The 18,733-nt window shown below is 51.5% G+C and overlaps 1 protein-coding gene across 11 annotated transcripts in view; it reads right to left on the reverse strand.

The window, feature by feature from the left end:
- Positions 1 to 6,811: 6,811 nt before the first annotated feature.
- The window catches only part of Arhgef7 (Rho guanine nucleotide exchange factor 7), a 111,485-nt gene continuing 99,563 nt past the window's right edge, over positions 6,812 to 18,733 (reverse strand). For 5 of the 11 annotated variants that reach the window (XM_087587330.1, XM_087587326.1, XM_087587329.1 and 2 more), the window contains 3 exons: positions 10,191 to 10,290; positions 9,895 to 9,949; positions 6,816 to 8,990 (listed from right to left, as the gene is read on the reverse strand). In XM_087587330.1, coding sequence (XP_087443456.1) covers positions 8,868 to 8,990; positions 9,895 to 9,949; positions 10,191 to 10,290 — 278 coding nt within the window. In that variant the 3' untranslated portion in view covers positions 6,816 to 8,867. 11 annotated transcript variants of the gene reach the window in all.

The following is an 18,733-nucleotide window of genomic DNA, read 5'->3' on the forward strand; positions in this document are numbered from 1 at the left end:
ACGAAGGCGTGACAGCACCTCACTCTATGAGAAGTCCCAGCACATGAACAGGCCGGGGAAAGATACCCAGTACAAGGAACTGTTCCGAAGCCTAAAGTTAGAGTTCAACTCCCTCCTTCCTGCAAGCCGCACGCACAGAATCCTGACCTTGGCTGCAGGATCAGACTTTTAAATCTTGCCATGTTCCCCCCCCCTCCAGGAACGTGTTTTTGCAGACACTAGGAGGGTGCAATGGTGAACAAAACAAAGGCTCCCTCTGTCTGCAGGAGATAGAACAAGGCACTGTGGACCCTATGCCTACATCCCCAGAGTGGGTCCCTTCAGCTCGCCACTGGGCATCCATGTCCTTGGAAGGGAGCTGTGGACAGTGACCACTGGGTCACCTGATCCTTGCTGGAAACCTCCATGTTTCAGTATTGCCAGATGTTGTAAGAATCCTAAGTGGGTCAGGACCAGAAGTGAGTAGATGGCCTCCTTTCTAACTGCAGTGTTCGGCCAGGACCCCGCCTGCAGCGCACCTGAGAGCCAACACCGCGCTGCTCTAGTCTCTTGGTAACGTAGATGCGATATTTAATTAACTCGGTTTTGTTTGTAAACAAATGTGGTTGGCATTTAATAACCAAGAGGATGTACATAAGAAGTAGCTCTTGCAAACATGGCAACTTTACTGAATTAAAAGCAGGTGGTTGCACAATATGAGGGGAATTAATTATCCTGGGAGCTACTGCTCCCTGGGAAGAAGCTGTCACTTAAGAAGTGAGGGTGGCTAAGTGCAGAGGAACCATCAGTCTGCCTTGCCGTGTGTGGAAGGCGGGAAAGCAGGAGTTGCCTGGGTGGAAGGCGGGAAAGCAGGGGTTGCCTGGGCGGAGGGTGGGAAAGCAGGGATTGCCTGTGTGGAGGGCGGGAAAGCAGGGGTTGCCTGTGTGGAAGGCGGGAAAGCAGGGGTTGCCTGTGTGGAGGGCGGGAAAGCAGGGGTTGCCTGGGCTCCCCTTCTTTCAGTTTCTCAAATTCCCAAGAGCAGAACCCTGCCACAGAGCAGAGCTGAGCTGCAGGAACATCTGGACTCAGCAGAGGTGGGGACCCAAGTCCAAGACAGCCCAGGTCTCAGGTCCCTGGTGTGATTGGAGGGAAGGTGTGTGGATGCTCCCAGCCCGCAGTGCCACCAGCAGAATGAAGACCGTGTGCCCACAGAGCATCCTAGTCATCACTCAGACCAGGTCTGTCACCCATGTCTGCCCTTTGTTGGAGGCTCCTCCATGCCAGTGGGGACCAGCGTTGACAACTTCCTAGTGTGCCCCTCTTCATATGGTTCTTGCACACTCTTGCTAATTCCCATCCCCTCACAATCTGCGGAACTTCTTCTCTGACATGTAGAGCAGAAGCGACAAAACACAGGGCTTCCTAGGCAAGGCATGAAATAGCTTAGCGGAGTCAGACCCTTGTAGTCTGGAACTCCAAAACCAGCACCACAGTCATCTGCCTCAACCACCAACCGTCCCAACACCCTTCGGTCTTCAGGTCTTTCCTCTTCCACTTTATTTCTACTTAATGTTTTCTGTTATTAATAAAAATTGATTATCTTGTTCCTGACCTATTGAAAATTGATTTCTAGAGAAATATTCTATCTTGCACCATGATTTTGAATACACTTTTACATTTTTTTTTTTTTACACAAACAGTATTGCTGGCAGCAGTGAGTGTTCCATTGGGGTTTCTCTCTGCCATCACGTGCCAGGCAGACACTGGATCAGTGGTGAATGAGGCCCTCTTTACTTCTGGTCAGAGATGCTTGTCTCTCCATTGTCACTAATGTGTTGTATGTTAGCCCCAAACCCCAGAAGACAGCCACACACCCCTGCAGAGCTGAGCGGCTAGTTAGAGCAGTGAAGAGTTGGAATGTTTCAGATCTACATCCAAACAATCCAGGGCTGGTATCAGTCCTCTAACAGCCATTCATGCCCTATTTCTGAGTTAAACCTAACATTTCCCTGTATCTGAGGTAAAACCTTTTACATTAGCACCCACACAGCCAAGGGCTAAGGGTGTAATCTCATAGCATCTGAAACCTACGACGAAGCCCCCTGCTTCCTAGTTGCCCCATGCATGCTCCCATCAGTACCCCTAAGGGCATTAAGTTGTGATTGTCTCTTGGCTTGTGGCTGTGGATAGTTCCAGGTCACCCCTGTTTGTTTCTGGAGGTGGGGGCTGACACTTGCGTCTGCTGTGACCTCAACAGCTTCTGGAAGATGGGGGTGTCCAGACCACAGGTGTGTTAAGCAGTACACCGGCTTCATGCTCATCTGGCCGTCACAGGACCTCCCTTCCACACTCCTGCCCTCAGCACAAGTAATCTAGAGGACAGAACTGTCCCCATTTAAGGGGTGCCTAACGGCGAATTCTGACAGGGACCCCGAGGCCTGGCCTGGAATTGGTCACAACATGGACAGCCGAGGAGCCTCAACAGGCCAGAGCAAACCTTCCCCAACAGCACCCTGGGAGAAAGGCACCTGCCCCCCCACCCACAGTTCCCTTCTGGGAGGCAGCAGCTGCAGGCCCCAACTGTATCATAGGGAGCTTTGCACTTCCACAAAGCGACCATCTACTACTGTCACTGAGGGGTGAGTAAGGGCAAGGCAAGGGAGGGAAGGGCATGAGGACAGGCTGGGTCAGAGTCTGAGAACAGGACTCCTCACAGACCACGGACAAAGGCTCCCCAGTGTTGCTGCGGGGGCAGGTGCTGGGTGCTGGTGCAGACGCCAGGCTGGGAAATGGGGAAGCACTGAGAGGTGAGAAGAGGCAGGCTGGGGGCAGCAGCAGAGTGGGGAATTCAGGCAGATGCAGGTATTTACAGACCAGGGACTGCTGTGCAGAAGCCCCTCTATTGTACGCTATGGTTACTCATGTCCGGAGCTGTCCAAGTCCTGTTCAGAAAGCTGCTCTCCACTTGCCTCTCCGAGTATAAATAAGGTTTTAAAAGTGCTTGATCCATTTGGAGTTCTTTGAGCAGCTTCCTGGGTTCTAGGTCAGCACACCACGGACATAGCTGCTCATCCGTGTTCCCTGCTGCATGATCCGTGTTAAGAAAGTGAAGGAGTCAGTCTGGGTGTCCCTCAGCAGAGGAAGGAAGACCACATGCTACGTCTGCAGTGGCGTCTTCTTCAGCCATAAAGCACCAGCTACGTCACTGGCAGGGAGACATAGCATGGGAAACTAGCACGTTGGTGGACGAGAGACAAACAGGCCATGTTTTCTCTCACATGTGCAACCAAGGTTACATGTGTGTGCACACGTTACATCAAGGTAGAGGGGGGATGATATGGGGAGGAGAATAGCAGTTGAGGGAGGAGGGCAAAGGCAAGGCTAATGGGTGCGATGTGTTCACAATGGAAATACCAGTGTGAGAGTCATTGCCTCATAGAACACTATTAAAAAACACAGGAAGCCAAGGCTCCCGGCACTTAGGGACCAGGAGGAAGCCAAGGCTCCCAGCACTTAGGGACCAGGACAGGAATGCTGGCTGTGACTTTCAACACCCTGGATCTGGGCTGGGGCACAGGCAGTGACTCTCAGACAGATCCACACTGCAACCCTGGCTGCTGTCCTCCAGGGACCGTGCCTAGACAGCAATGACCTGGAGCGGCTGTTGTCCGCCCTCCTGCTTGTCGTCTGCTCAGTCTGCCATCAGGAGCGGATGGAGGAGGGCTGTGTGTTCAGGGATGAGGGAGGGATGGTTACAATGGGAACTCAGGGATGGGGTAGGAAGGAGAGGAGGGAACAGGGGTGGAGGAAAGGACGGGTGGACAGGCAGCAGGCCCTGGTTGTGAAGGCAGCTGCTCCTTCCCAGCACACACCTTCCCAGCCTCAAGCCGAGTGGGACTGAGACTTGAGGTCCCATCTGAGGGTCTGAGAAGCCTCATGTCTGGCCACCGCTCATCACCAGACTCACAAGCTTCGAGACGCTGTGGTTGTGCTGGGCGGCAGCTCTGTCTTGTAACCCACTTACCATCCATGATCTGATGGGAAGCTGGGTACAGGGCAGGGTCCCTGGCTCTGAGAAAAGCTGCAGGCCATGGGGACCATATTAATGACCTACACTGAGCTTCCAGCTGGTTCACTCTGTGTATGCCCTTTTCCTGGAGCCTGACTTTGCTACTGTGTTCTTTTAAAGAGAGTTCTCAAACCATGTGAAAAGCTGGCCCTGGGGGCTGACAGAGCAGCATCTACCCCAACCCCAAGAAGCACCCAGTGCTTTAGAGCACTGGAGAGGCTGAGACTGGAGAGGCTGTGCAAGGACTGACTGCACAGGCCCACAGCTGTCTTTTCCCTAGAGGGATGAGTGCTTCCTTCCACTCGGTAGACCAATCTGTGAGAGCTGCCCAGATACGGGAGCCAGATAGGGACAAATCACAGCGCCTGTGTGGCCCGCGGCATGGCAGTCCAGGGCACAGCTAAGAATGGAGAAAATGTTTTAGATAGCATCTACGCCTCTACTCCTAACAACCATGAAGGCTTACACCTGCTAATTCCGGCTCAGGAGGCAGAGGCAGGGGGAGTGCTATAAGTCTGAGGGCAGCCTGGGGCACAGAATCAAGCATCTGTAAAAGCCCCAAACCAAAAGGTCTATGCACACTAACTCCAGCCCCTGAGGGCAGAAGCAGAAAGACTGCTGCAAGCCAGAGGCCACCCTGAGTGACTCAATCCTGTGCGTGCACAGCAACATTAGGACTGCAACACTGCCTAGGGCCACGATACACACAGGAGAGCGGGAAGCCCCCACACCCTATTCTTGAGCATCTCTGAGAGCATGGCTACTTGCTAGCATGCTTTCACAACAGCAAGTGCCCCTACCCCAGGATGCCATCTGCATCCCTCAGGGAAGTCAATGAGCCAGACAGTGTGGTTTATTTGGGCAAAGAGATGGCACAAATGCACACCCCAGCCTTTGGCAGGGTGAGTAGAGCTCTCGTCCGTCTTGTCAATCTCTCTTGCAGGTGCCTATGACTTGTGTCCTGCCACACTGCTTGCATTTCCTTGAAAAGTAGGGATTCTAGAATTTAAAACCATTGCAAAAAAGGCAAAGGTGTAACATTTCTTAAACCAGGCCACTTCAAACAAGTGTGCAGAGCACGGGGCCAATGAGAACACAGATCTCTAGTCATTTTCTCTTGAAGTAACCAGAAACCCTTGAGAATCTAGGTTCTGACTTGCTCCAGGTTCTCTCACCAGAACGGTGGCTGTTCGGGTACTCCACATGGCTGCCTTGGCAACTGGTGGCACTGCCCACCAGATCAGAGTCCTGCACCGCCATGGAGCCTTTCCAGATTGGGCATCATCACTGTGTCCCAACAGAGTGCTCACTGGAGTAGCTGCTCCCCCCAAACCCAGCTCATACTCCTTCCTAATTGGGCTTGGACTGAGGTCTGCCTCAACCCGTGCGGGGTGCACGTCTGGCCTACTTCTGTATTCACGGCTTGCAGGCTCGCTTTCTGGATGACAGAGCAATCTTGTGGAAGATGCTGAAGACCATGGGGGTGGGGGTGGGGGCAAACCTAGGAAGGCCCGCTGTTGCTGCATCTCTGAAATCTGGCCCAAAATTCCTAACAGGTCTCCTGATCAACTCCTTCAGTCTACGTTCCTGAGGTGAGCAGCTCTAGTTTGAACAGGAGCGGTCCCCGCCAGTGCTCCCCCTCCCCCCCGTTGGTGGAACTGTTTAGGAAGGTGAGGTGAGGTGTACTTGGGGAAGTGCCACTGGGGGCATGCTCTGAGGTTTCAAAAGACTGGCTGCTCTGCGTGTGCCGCGTGTGCTCTCTGCCTCCCACTTGTGGTCGGACATGAGCTCTCAGCTATTCCTGTGATGGGACTGCCATCACGGATTCTGTCTGACACCACAAGCCCAGTTAAACACCTCCCTCTGTAAGTTGCCTTGGTTCTATCAGCAACAGATAAGTAAGCAACCTACCAGGTTAGCTCACTTTCCCTGGGCAAGAACAAGGTTTCTGAAAGAAAGCTGGCCCATGCTACAGTCTGGATCCTTAGTGACACCAAAGATCCTGGCGCTGAAGGCTTGGTAATACTGGCAGAAATGTGAGCCATCAAAGGTAGGTCAATTGGGTGTATCCTTGAAGGGGACTATTGGTCCCTGGCCCTCCCGTCTGCACCTGGCCTCCATAAGTGAACCCTTCACATCTACCACAGGCCCCATGTGACAGAGCTAAGCCACCTCTGAAACCATGTGCTAACACAAGCCCAAGGCCTGCCTCCTTCCCTGAGCGTCCAGGCACCATGTCATAAATGTAAGGCCAGAGTATCCCAGGCCCGTGCCTGCAGCTCCTAGCTTTGCAGTTCTGACTGGCAGCTTTTCCCAACGTTGAGGGTGTCTCCCAACCCTCTGGACTGGAGCAAGAGACACGCTCACCAGGGACACGCCCAGCCTCCAGGAAGTGTCAGAGAGCGCTCTGACCTAACGGCACACAGTAATACTCTTGTCACAAGGCGATTCTTGTGACACCAGATTCCTCCAGAACACGGAATCCACGCAATGGCCCACATCCTAACTGCAGTTGTTATTCCAACTTGATGGACCCTTAAATACTCCCACAAGATTTCAACAGTAAGGGGTTAGGGATTTAGCTCAGTGGTGGAGCGCTTGCCTAGCAAGCGCAAGGCCCTGGGTTCTGTCCCCAGCTTCAAAAAAAAAAAAAAAAAGATTTCAACAGTATTTTCCTGCATTGAACACATGAGGATTTTCAAACCTAAAAAGCCAAGATACACACACACAGGGAGAGCGTCTCAAGGAAGATGGAGCAACACATTGGTGAGATAGGAAAATAAGGAGTTTAATAATTGGAGGGGGCAGCACACACACTGCAGCAGTCACACCGGTGCGGTCTGCCAGCACCGGCTCCTGCAGTGTCGCAGGGAAGGAGGGGTTGGCATGAGGTGCACAGGGAGCGTGGGCAACAACTGGGAGGGAAGAGTGGAGCTTCAGAGGCTGCACGCAGCAGCATGGTTCAGAACGGAAAGTGCTTCACTAGAGGACAGGAAATGGCTTAATCCCCCTCATCCCTCACAGAGCGCGGAGGAGTTGGAGTTGGTGAGAGGCACCCTGTGCTGTGGGTGTCAGAGCTCCACCGCAGAGATGCAGGAGGAGAACGGGGTGTGTGCCAGCTTTAAAAAGGACTGCTCCGGGTGCAGATTCTCGCTCCCTGAGAGCCTGGAAGACACTGGATCTCAGAAGGACAGGGTGGCGTGCTGACACAACGCTACCACCCTGTCCAGGGTAGGGATACTCATGGAAGTCTCCAAGCGAATCATTAAGGCAGGTCTGTAAAAACTGTCCTTGGGGCCTGCACAGCCACCTCGGCGGGGTGAGGACCGCGTCAGAGATGGTCTTCGCTTGCTCTTGGCGGAGGAGCTGTCCAGCAACCCCAGGCACCAGTCGCCAGCAGTGGAGTTGCAAGGAGCGTTGTTCCTGAGGTGAGGTCCACTGTGACAGCGAACACACTGTCCTCTGCTGTAGTGTCTTTTGGGTCGGAGAGTGCTTGGGAAGCAGGGCTTACCAAAGAGAAAGAACACCTCAGCTTTTCTCACCCGGCACAGACTGGGCTGGTAAAATGCTAACAGGAGCGGGAGGCTCTGGTGGATCCTGACAGACGCTGCACCCAGCCAGAGTGTGGAGGAAGGAGAGCACAAAGGGCCTCCACACACCCACTCAGAAACCTGCACGGAGGACGAGCGGCCAGGAGCTGGGTCACAACCTAGGCTATGCTGAGGCCCCAGCCACACTGCTCCTCAGTGTTTAAAGACAAACACCTTTCTATGGGGAAGTATCTCTGACTTCAAAACAACCTCTTTGGAGAAAGGAAGGGGACAGCTAAGCTCCTGAGGTCACTGTCACTGTTGCCAAATCAAGGGCAAGCCTGGCCCAACAGAAGCAGGGCCTCTTGGAAGCCACCAGCCTTCCAGGGCCCATCTGGGCCTGGGGAGGCAGCAAGGGAGGGCGGGGGCACAGCACTGAGGCTCTCCGCGCTGCTCCAGTGCGGTGTGTATTGCTTTAGTCTTGCTCAGGGTTAAGAGGGCTCTCAGTGGCCTGGACAACGCTGGCTGCAGCCAAAGGCAGAGCAGAGGTTGTGGATGAAAACGGCCTGCAGCCAAACCCTGCCCGGCAGCACCGGCTAAAGAATATGGAATAAATAACACAACTATGTACAGGGCCAAGATACACCAGGCTAGCCCACTACTCCACACTGTGACCCAGGGCCCAGGCAGGACAGCGCAGCAGAGGCGGGCACCAGTCTCACCCTCCTAGAACCCATGGTGCCCTGGGTACTGCCGTAGCTCGGGACTGGAATACTGCAGTTAAAAGAGACACACAAATCCACTGTGCCTGAGTGCCTGCTCCTGATGGCACCAAGGAGCCTACACTGCACACGAGTCAGATGCTGCCCGGGCATCCCTTCACCTCTCTGCTTCCAACACTTTAGGAACACAACTTCAGATCCCTGTGGCCAGAAAGGCTGAGAAGGAAATCCTAGCAAGAGGGTTAGCCTAGTCACCTCTCAGGTACATGTTCATTCAGATCTCAGTATTTACAAGGAGTACACAGGTAAGCTATTTATAGATTCAACTCAAGTCCCAAAGCCGAGGACTCTGGTCAGTCACTGCAGGGAGAGGTGTACAGCGAGGTGCTCACTCAGCCCAGGCCTCGGTGTCTAGAACTCACATGTAGCTACTTCAGCAACAGCTCATCACTGCTGCTTGCCTTTTGAAGACCACCTCCTTAGTCCTGAATGTCACTGTGCTGGGGACCAAGGGCCCCAGCCTTGTCCAGGAGCTGCTGGTCTTCAGCCTATGAGAATGAAGTCAGCCTATAGATTGGTCTCATCCCAAGCAGGGTCGTTCATGTTCTTTAGAACCTTCCTCACCAGCTTCTCTAGGTCCTTGCGGGCCCTCTGTTCCTCCTCTAAGGATTTCTTCATCTTCTTGTTATCCTGTAAGGCAAGCAGACGAAAGCAGGCTCACTACCTCAGCACCCACGGCATCCCTCATCCTAGCTCAATCCTTAGGTCGCTAGGTTGGGGGGGGCGGGCTGGCCAACGAAACTGAACCGTGAATGTACTCTGAAGAGTAACGGCCATCTCCCACTTACACGCATGAAGACAACTTGATAAAACTGCCTGCCAGAAGGAAGGGGCTGGTAACAGTGTCAGGACAATGTTACTGTTACCATTTTTAATTCCTATCCAGCCAAAAGCAGAGCAGAAGCCCCAGCAACTGAATGAAGCAGGTCAGGAAGGAAGGACAGCACGCTGCCCCAAACGTGGGGAAGGACAGACAGGCACTGCCAAGTGTGTCCAGTTACCCCACCCTCAGGACATCGCTGCCCTGTCCCTCCAAAGCGCCTGCACTCCCACCAGCGTTGAACATACACATCACACAGTGGTTCAAGCAGTGAAGATGCTTGCAGGGCAAGTCTGACATCCTGAGTTTGATTCCAGAACCCACATAGAGTGAAGAGAACCAACTCCACATGTGCTATGCCACATGCTCCACCCATGTCATACATACAAAGGAATAAAGCACAACTTAAAGTTAGGCAAAAGACTGTCACACACATAGCTGGCTAGGTACCACAGTGGACAGCATCCTACATCACTCCAGCAAACCCAAAAGGCAGCAGTCGATACCCCAGGATTGGGGTGATAAGCTGCCCTGTGGATGTCAGCTGAGCTTGGACCTCACCCGCTGTACCGTCTCTGCAGCCCTCGCCCGTCACTGCTCGGAAAGGCAGTGGACTTTGTGGTTCCGTTTAGTACACAAAGAGTTCCGTGTTAAACAGTTCCCCTTTTCTCCTATTAAAACCAACTGATTAAAAGTAAAAACTGGTTGGCATACCTGTCGTAACTCTTGGACTTCATCCTTTAGTGCGTACACGGTATCCACGAGGCTCCTGGAACAGGAGAGTGAGTAAGCACACGAAAAAAGACAAAGGGGCAAAGACTGGCCGGGACCAGGGCCACCTCGGGCAGCAGAGAGCCCAAGCTCTGCCTACTGAGTCCCCTTGTCTAAATCTGTAACTTCAGAGAGGAGCCCACCTGGGTACCTCAGGCTAACCCCAAGCCTAGACGTCACCCATGGGATGGACTGGGGGCGTGGGGGGGGAGCCATAATGGAACAGAAAGCCATCTTACTTTTCCTCTATCACTGTCTGCCCGTTGCTTTTGGTTTCTTCGACTATAATTTTCTCTTCTTCTGGAAGCAACACTTGTGGAGCAGACTCTTTGCGTGAACCTGGGTCATTAAGAAGAGAAGTCCCATGTGAGTGCCACTGAGGAACAAGAAAGGGCACCTATGTCACTACACACCACTTACACAGCACCAGTGACTACAGTAAAGTTTCTGACCGCTTTCCCCCAGCTGTCTGCCTGTCGGGTGTGGCCAACCAAGACATCACAGAGCAAAGGAAACAGCAGAGGCGAGCTGAGTAAAAACGGCCTCTTTTGCCAACTTTTAACTTTTTAGATATGTTAATCTCCAACAGCAAGAACCAAAGGTCTGACCACACTGCACTCAGCACACCAAGTTTATTTAAACCATTCTAACACAGCAGCAGCGCTGGGAAGGCCAGACCGTCAAAGAATGCATAACTCTCGTGCTTATCAATGAAAAAAGTCTGGCAACTGAAGAAAGTTTCGGGGCTGGAGTGGTAGGTAGCTCAGGGTTAAGGGCTAAGATTCACAGCTAAAACATCAAGGACAGGCTGTAAGCGTACAGCAATGTCTTAAAAAAAAAATCGGTAACATTGTAACACACAGGTTTTTTACTGACTGATCACCCAGTGAAAACATTCTCAGGCCCCCTGATACACACAGGACACTACCCACATCATAGCAGGCATACATACGGTCCTGGCACAGAGGCTGACTGGTGACCACTTCATGTGGCAGACACTGGCCTTCGAATGGCAGATACCAGGAGGAATTGCATGGGTGATTATTCTTATTGGTTTTGAGCACCAGATATACACTGGAGCAAGGACGACGGGCTCTATGTGAACATGGACGCCTGCTGGGGCTGGGCTCGTCTCAGCTCTTCTGAGGAAAGCACATGGTGTGAGGTAAGATGAATGTGGAAAGGGGGTTAATTTGCTTTTGTGTTTCTGGGGTGCCCTTGGTATGTCTTTCTGAAAGCACATCAGATTTTAAGACGCACTTCTTGTGCACCCTCGTTGGCATGGAAACCCTGGAATAGTGTTGGAGAGACAGGGCTGTGAAGAGCAGCTTTGCATACGATTTAACCCAAGCCTGTGCTTCTCTGAATGAACTGAGGTTGAGCCCCTGCTGCCTAAGCTTATGATAAGTCCCTGGCATGTAGGGATGGATAGCTGTCCCCTGGGGCAACTATGGGGCCTGGAAGACTGGCCTCAGGTACATCTCCCCAGGTCGTCCTCTGAGTGTCTGCAAGCTGTGCACCGAAAAGAGCTCAATCAAGCCCAGAATGACAGTCTGGAAATACCTTGGGGAGTTCACAACTTTGCCAGTAAAAGGAGGGGTCTGTATATGGTGAGGCACTCCTGACTTGAATCCCATGTGAGTAGGCAGAAAGTTGTCAACATCCTAATTTGCTCGGGGTCTATTCCTTGTGAAAGACTGACCCACACAATGGGATCCCAGTCGGGAAGGGCTGCAGCTACGCGCTCTAGTGAGGACAAACCACCTATCTTCTCTCTGTCTCAAGTCCTAGGGAAGAACATGCTTTAAAACCCCCAGCATGCTGACAATATCAAACCCCTGCCTCAGCAGGGTGCAGCTGACAGCAGATGTCCTTTCTGGACAGCCTCCCTGAGTTAGCAGGAGCCCACTCTGAAGCTCCTCTCCTGTTGGGCACTGACAGACACACAGGTCACACAGGGAAACACAGAGAAAGCACCACGTGGGTCTGTGTGTGCCTCCAACATGGGGGCGGTGTCTTTAGGGGAAGTCAGTGCTGAAAGTGCCCAAACATGAGGATCCCAAAGACTGAGTGTTTGAGCTACGGACCCCAGCTCCTGGGTGAGGAGGTGGGACCAGGGGACAGCACTTGGGTTGGCTCTCCAGGCTTCCCACAGCTATTCAGCAGCCAAGTGCTCTGCTCAGGCTGACTGCTGATGTCTGTGTTAGCCCCAAATTAAAAAGTCTTGGTGACTAACTTCTGTCACATTAAACTTACTATGGGCTTGAGAAGGACCAGCAGGTGAGGCCCAGTGAGGCCTCGTGTCCTTACCAGACCAGCATGGTCCCGTGTACTTCCCCTCGGCTCTTTCAGACTTTTCTCCCTTGAAAATCTGCTTCTAGCATTAATGCTTCAGACTAGGTAACTGACGAGTGGGGCCCCAGACTCAGCACGGACACTTTGCTGAAGGCTGTCCTCTAGTTAACCATCAAGCAGCTAGTCAAAACTTGGAACCAAAGGGGCAACCTTCTCGACAGAGCTGTTCTGAGAGGGACAGAGTCTGGATTTGAGGAACTAAACTGTATGGCCCCAGTTGTCAGTGGAAAACACGTGACAGGGTCCTGGATGTGAAACTACTGTGTTGTGTGCAAAGGGCACCCAAGAATCCAATCGAAGTGTATGGTGGGACTGAGCTCTGGGTTGTCCCAGCTGAGACGGGCAGAGGGAACTGCTGTTGGAGCTGATGGTGGCTTACGGGTCTGATGGCAGACACCTGCCAGGCCACTACAAGCCACCCACCTTTCAACACAACGTGCATTTCTAAAATGACTGTACTTTAATGTGTAGTTGCCTTTCAACCAAACAACGAAGGACAGCAAGGCTGGGTTTGTAAGTTACTATTTTAAGAACAATAGTTTCTAACACACATACTTAACACTCTAACTGAAATATTACTATGCTTAGTGGTATCATAGAACTGTTTTCTTGAATACCTAGGTTGAGGGAAAACGTCATGTAACCACAGAACCAGAGAATATTCTAGTACTTTACATAAAGTCCCATCATGGGAGCTTAAATATGTTAGCACACTGCACAGTAGGGAACTGTCTTCCTCACACTGTGGTCCCTGGGGCGATGGAGTCAAGATCTGCTGCTGCTTTCCTGCAAGACTGCATGCAGCCTCCCCTGGATGTTCATAGCCCACTTCTAGAACACTACAGGCTTGGGGAAGGCAACATAGACGTACCCCTTTTATTATAATTCAGTCCATCCAAAGCCCCTCATCTAAACAGTGGACTTCTTAAACCTTAGGATGAATAGCAACTGTGGTTTCCATGGGTAACAGCATGAGAAGTGCCAGGTGGCCCCACAACCCCTACAAAAGCTATCAGTCTGCCCACACCCACCATATGACCTCCGTGTGCAAGTGGAGACACGTGAGTAAGACAGAGTCCAGTTTACAGTCAGCCCCAACCTGGCACTTCTCATGCATACTCTCCAAGAACAAACAAACCTACAGATGTGTCTTACCAACCTCAAGTCCTGCGTGACAATTTACAAGGTCATTCTTTGGGGTCACCGGCGGGCTGGGGATGCCCGCAGGCTCTAGCTCCTATGGTAACACCCACCCACTCACAGATGTGATTCACGACAGAGGACATGTCCACAGCAACAGAAACACGAGCCAAACACTAGCCGTCCGGGAACCCTGCCCGGCATTGTTGAAGGCCACCAGGCTGTGGGTCTCAGCTGAGAAACACAGATCTGCATAGGCTGCCATAGCCAAGGCTCTCCCGGGCTCCTCCCTCGGCCTGGGACCAGCAATAACCAAGTCCACTGCCCAACTCCTCATACCCTGTGTACGTAAGTATGTGGGCACACACATGTGTGTTTGTCTGTACCCAAAGCAGTAACTAAGTCTGTCACAAAAGAGCGTCAGCCCATCTGGCCAGTGGCCTGACACACTGTGACACGCTCCTACATTACCATTTATACACTGCTGATGCTACTCTCAGGACGAAACTAAGCCCTGCACTTAGAGAGCTCTTCAGGAGCATCCAAGTTTCACAGGCTACACTGTCTATGGCTCTGGGATTTGGATTGGATTTTCCGCCCTAGAAAAAGGAAGGGCTGTCACCAGGAAGGACTTTCTCTTCTGAATTAGGCACGTGCTTTGCAAAACAGAAGGGAAATTCTGACCCTGGTCCCAATGAAGGACTTAGAAGCTGAGTTTCTTTTCACCTGTGACAAGGGGATGCTGCTTCTGAGGACAAGCTTTTCAGTAACAGGGAAACAGGAAAAAAGCAGCTAGGCCTAGGGACACACACCTTCCATCCTCCCTTCCAGGGAAGAAGTGGGCAGTGCTCTGTGAGTTCCAGGCAGCTGGGACTACATAGAGACCCTGCTGCCTTGTACTATTTAGCATACATCCCACCTAAGAGAGTGCCAGGCCTCTATCATGGCAAACAGATGCTTGCCAGTGGACCATGCCAGCCTCAGAGAATTGGCCATGGGACACTTGGCTTCAAACTATGCTATGCCCTCCCCCATGTAACAAATATTAAAAGTCAAGGGCTAGCAAATGCAAAATTTATTTCAACTGTACAGAACAGATGTCTTTTAAATATAAAACAGACACTTCATTGCCATATGCAACCACAGACAGTAAGTAAGCATACTGTACAATACAATGCAACATTCAGATATACATCCACGTGAGCTTTCAAATGGGAGTCTTGTACTAAAATGGCTTTTCCCATTCACAGATAAAGAGCACAATATATAATTTCCCCAAGATCTTATACCACTATATACATATTATTGTGTTTTGGCAATTTTATGCCAAACACAGAGTTAGTGTAGCTTAATAAAGACTTCTGGCGAGTACCAGTGAGACAGGAACACTGTCGGGCCACCTACAGAAGGCCCAGGATGGCTTGGACCTACCTTCTCCATCAGTCTGCATCCTTCCGCTTAGCACTCACTGAGCACAGGCTGCACAACAGAGCGGCACAACTGTTAAGTGCTATCAGCACAACTACATCCCACAAATATAGGAACGACGGCCCCTCCAATGCTGTGTCCCCTCTGCCACATGAGGACCATCTCCTGTGCCTGTGGCACTGACAAAGTCCTAACCAGGTCAAAGAACTAACGTCAGACATCCAAAACAAGGGCAAAAAGGTTGAGCTGTTGTTTCACAGCGTTGGCCTCAACAGAAATTGCCACCCAAACAGCTCTGACTGGTAACCGAGAGCAAGGGCAAAGTGTCAGGACCAGCTCAGCAACGCCGACAGCAGCGTTCTTGAGACGGCAGTGCCATGTGACTTAAGTGTCAAGAGAAAACCCCAGTCCAGCAGTCCTGCCTCGCTGTTGGCCGCACAGCGTACGACAGGCAACCCACACTAAAGTGAGGCAGGAGCAAGAAGCCTGAGGCAGAGTCAGCAAAGACAGCCACCACTTGGGGTGGGACAACAGAGCTGCCTCTGTCACTGCAGGAGACTGAACAAAATACAGGTGATTCATGTTTTGTTTTGTTCTTCAAAGGTCCCATTTGCTATTTGGCTGAATCCATACAACCTTATTCCTACTGGAAATTAATACTGGGTGCAAGTTTTAAAGGCTTGCTCCTTGACTTTCTTATAAAAATACAAACTCTTCAAGGGCAAAGCCACTCCACAGCCACTGGGAACAGACAGACGGGTGAGAGCAGCTGTGCTGCCCCAGAAGTTCCAGGCCAACCCTCCCTCCATGCACATGCTCCTCTACTAGCAGCAGCAGGACCTCCCAGGAGAGGGAGCAAAGGGGTCAAAACACTGTATCCACTAGTTTGACAAGGGCCAGGGGTCAGAGGTCATGGCCACCAGAGCTCCACACCCTGAAGGATGGAAAGAGCATTATTCCCTATGGACACCTGGCACCGTTCCTAAGGCAGGTGTCCACTAACACTTAAAGTACAACCCTAAGGTTACATTGTAACACCACAGTGTGCAGGGCATGCTGCCCCCAAGCAGCCAGCTGTGCTTGTCTGCTCTAACTGATGCAACCTCGCATTCAGTTCTTCTCAGGGCCAGCAAAACTCCTTACAACAAACCCCAGGGAGCATGCTCAGTCTTCCAGACAGTGCTGTGCTGAGTACAGGGCTGCAGGGATAGCTTCACCGCAACTGGTGTTCAAAGACACAGGTGCTCATGGCTCTCACAGCACAGGGCGGATGTGAGGCAGCCAGGCTGCAGCCAAGCCAAGCACTCAATCAAACATCGCTGTGAATGCCTGGTGGTACCTCCCACCAGTCATCACTGTGGTTCAGGGAAGTGTGGTGCAACGGTAAATGTCTAAGCCTTCACAGTGAGAGTTCTCACCTCACAGCCATGCCACACACAGGAAAGGCACAGAGCAGTGGGTGGAGACAGACTCCAGACTGCTCTCAACACCCAGTGGAACCAGCCCCGGTGTGCATTTGCCCGGCACAGAGTCCATGCGGTCTTCTGCACCAGCACCAGAGCAGCTGTCAGCTGACTTGGTGCTTCAGTCACAGACAGTCCTCCCAATCTCTCCACAGCTACTTGGTCAAGTGCATTGTACATTAAAAAAAAATTAGATCCCTGTGTGTAAGGCTAGTCTTCTCCGCTGTGGCACTTGGACGCAAACCTATGCGGCTGCATAAAATAGAAAAGTGTCCATACGGCTCTATCCAAAAGGACGTGAAACAGCTGCTACACAGAGCTTGTAAAAAACGCTCCCTGCTGGGAAAAGCCCGTCAGGTACTCACTGGACTCACCACCTCCCTCCAACGGGCAACAGTTTAAATTCATTCTTAGATTGGCAATTAAGCCTCCACTAGGTACAATGGGAAATACCAAGACACTCTCCAGAGTTGTTAAATATCACATAAGAGAGACAAGGAACAGCAAGAAACGTCTAAGAAAAGCAGGCTGCAGTACAAGCATTGTTAGAAAGGCTCAGTGCGTTAGTTCTGGTGAGAGATAGATGAGCAGCAGCTCTTACGGGATGCAGAACCCATTCTGTAACTATGGGCTGTCCATAGACTGTCATACTCAGAGTCTTCCGAGAGGTCTGAGGGCTCCAAACGAGAAAGGCTACTGCGACGACCCAAGGAGTCTAGACTTGATTGGTCGTCATCAGCCAAGACGTGATTATGCATCAGGTCAGTGCCTTGCCATGCTAAGACGGGTGAAGTGACAGGTGCGACAGGCAGAGGGCAGGGGTGAGGAGGGACGGACAGGAGAGCCACAACCAAAACATGGAACAAAAGCAAAAGGTGATGGGAAGAGAAGGGAAAGAGAAAATATTGTTAAAAAATGGCAACATGTCTGCTTCTCCTTACTTATTGCTGGGCTTTCCTAATGAACTTAGCACAACCCTCAGAATAAACCCAATTCTTTCTAAGCCCAAAAGTCACTGTCCTGCTTCAAATAGCTACCTCTGAAGATACCTGGAGACCTGGATACCTGTACATCTCAGCTAAAAAATCTACACATTCACTCATGGCCAAAGCATGATTCTATAGACCCTTGGCAATTAACCAGTTCTAATGACAGTTTATTTGGGACACAATTTGTAAAAAGATACTATTCATGTTGCTTTAACACCATCTCCTATTTTGTCTCACTTCTTCAGTTACGTCTCTGCCAGGATAACACCCAGTGGCAGGTCCTAAACTTACCGTGTGGCCTCAAAGTCTGCGTGTGGAGAGAGGGACAGAGTGGTCCCGGGCTCCCCACCCCCAACCAGCCCTGGAAGGGTGTGTTCCTATGTCACCTCCCCGGATGTGGAACCTTTACCATCAGAGAGTGAGTACAGACTGGCAATGCCACTGTGTGGAAAGGGAGGTGACAGGAGGCAGGGGCAAGGGAATGGGGCAGAAGGAGCTGCATGCATAGTTAGCAATGTGAGCGTGAGCCAGCCAGTGGCTAGGAAGGCATGCAAGGCTGTGTGGGGCTCCTGTGGGGAGAAACCACAGGTAAAGCCTCAGCAACCAAAGAAGACTGTGTTCCACGTCTGTGAAGGCCACTCCTCCTCTGAGACAGAAAACAATGCCAACTGTGCTTAGCTTGCAAAGTTCTGTTGGCATCCAAACAGGTACTGGACAGAGTGAAGCTTTAGGTAACAATATAACAGCATTCTCAAAACATTTTGCCAGGCATTTATGTAGAAATGTGCTCACTACGAACCCATTTCCAAACGCCCGCATCAACTGCATCACCTGTATAGCACAAACTGTGCGTCTGTCCCGTTTCTCAGAGCTAAGAGAAAGCTATGTATGGCCGTAAGCTCCGAGGCCCCACGAGGCCAGCTGGGACATAGAGCATCAACTGAATGCAACACTCGGCACGCTGACGTGCTTTCTGCACGGAAGGAAAGGAGGAGAAAGCATGGGCCAGGCGAGGAACAAAGGCTCTGCAAAGACTACAGGCCACCCTAGTCCTGCACCACAGCTCACCCCAGGGCACTGCTTTTCACCCAGAGGGAATGATGGCCTGTGTCTGTCACATGCGGGAGTTCACAGAGCAGCCAAGGTCACCTGGGACTATAAGCTGGGGATTCTCATTTCCCTTCAAGCACTGAAGTGAGATGACTAATTAAACCACACATCTAAAATCCATGAAAGTGCTGGCTATGGCTACAACCTATCAGAATGCATCACATTTAATCATCCAAAGTTGTACTTATGAATCACTCTTCAACCATTACTCTGTGTGTGTGTGTGTATTGCACAGCTTGCTCAGGTACCCAGGCTTCCTTCCCCTGTCTCTCCTACTCCTCTCATCAGTTACAGCCC

Source organism: Rattus norvegicus, chromosome 16 (assembly GCF_021556685.1).
Source record: "Rattus norvegicus strain SHRSP/BbbUtx chromosome 16, alternate assembly SHRSP_T2T, whole genome shotgun sequence".
Classification (NCBI taxonomy): Eukaryota; Metazoa; Chordata; class Mammalia; order Rodentia; family Muridae; genus Rattus; species Rattus norvegicus.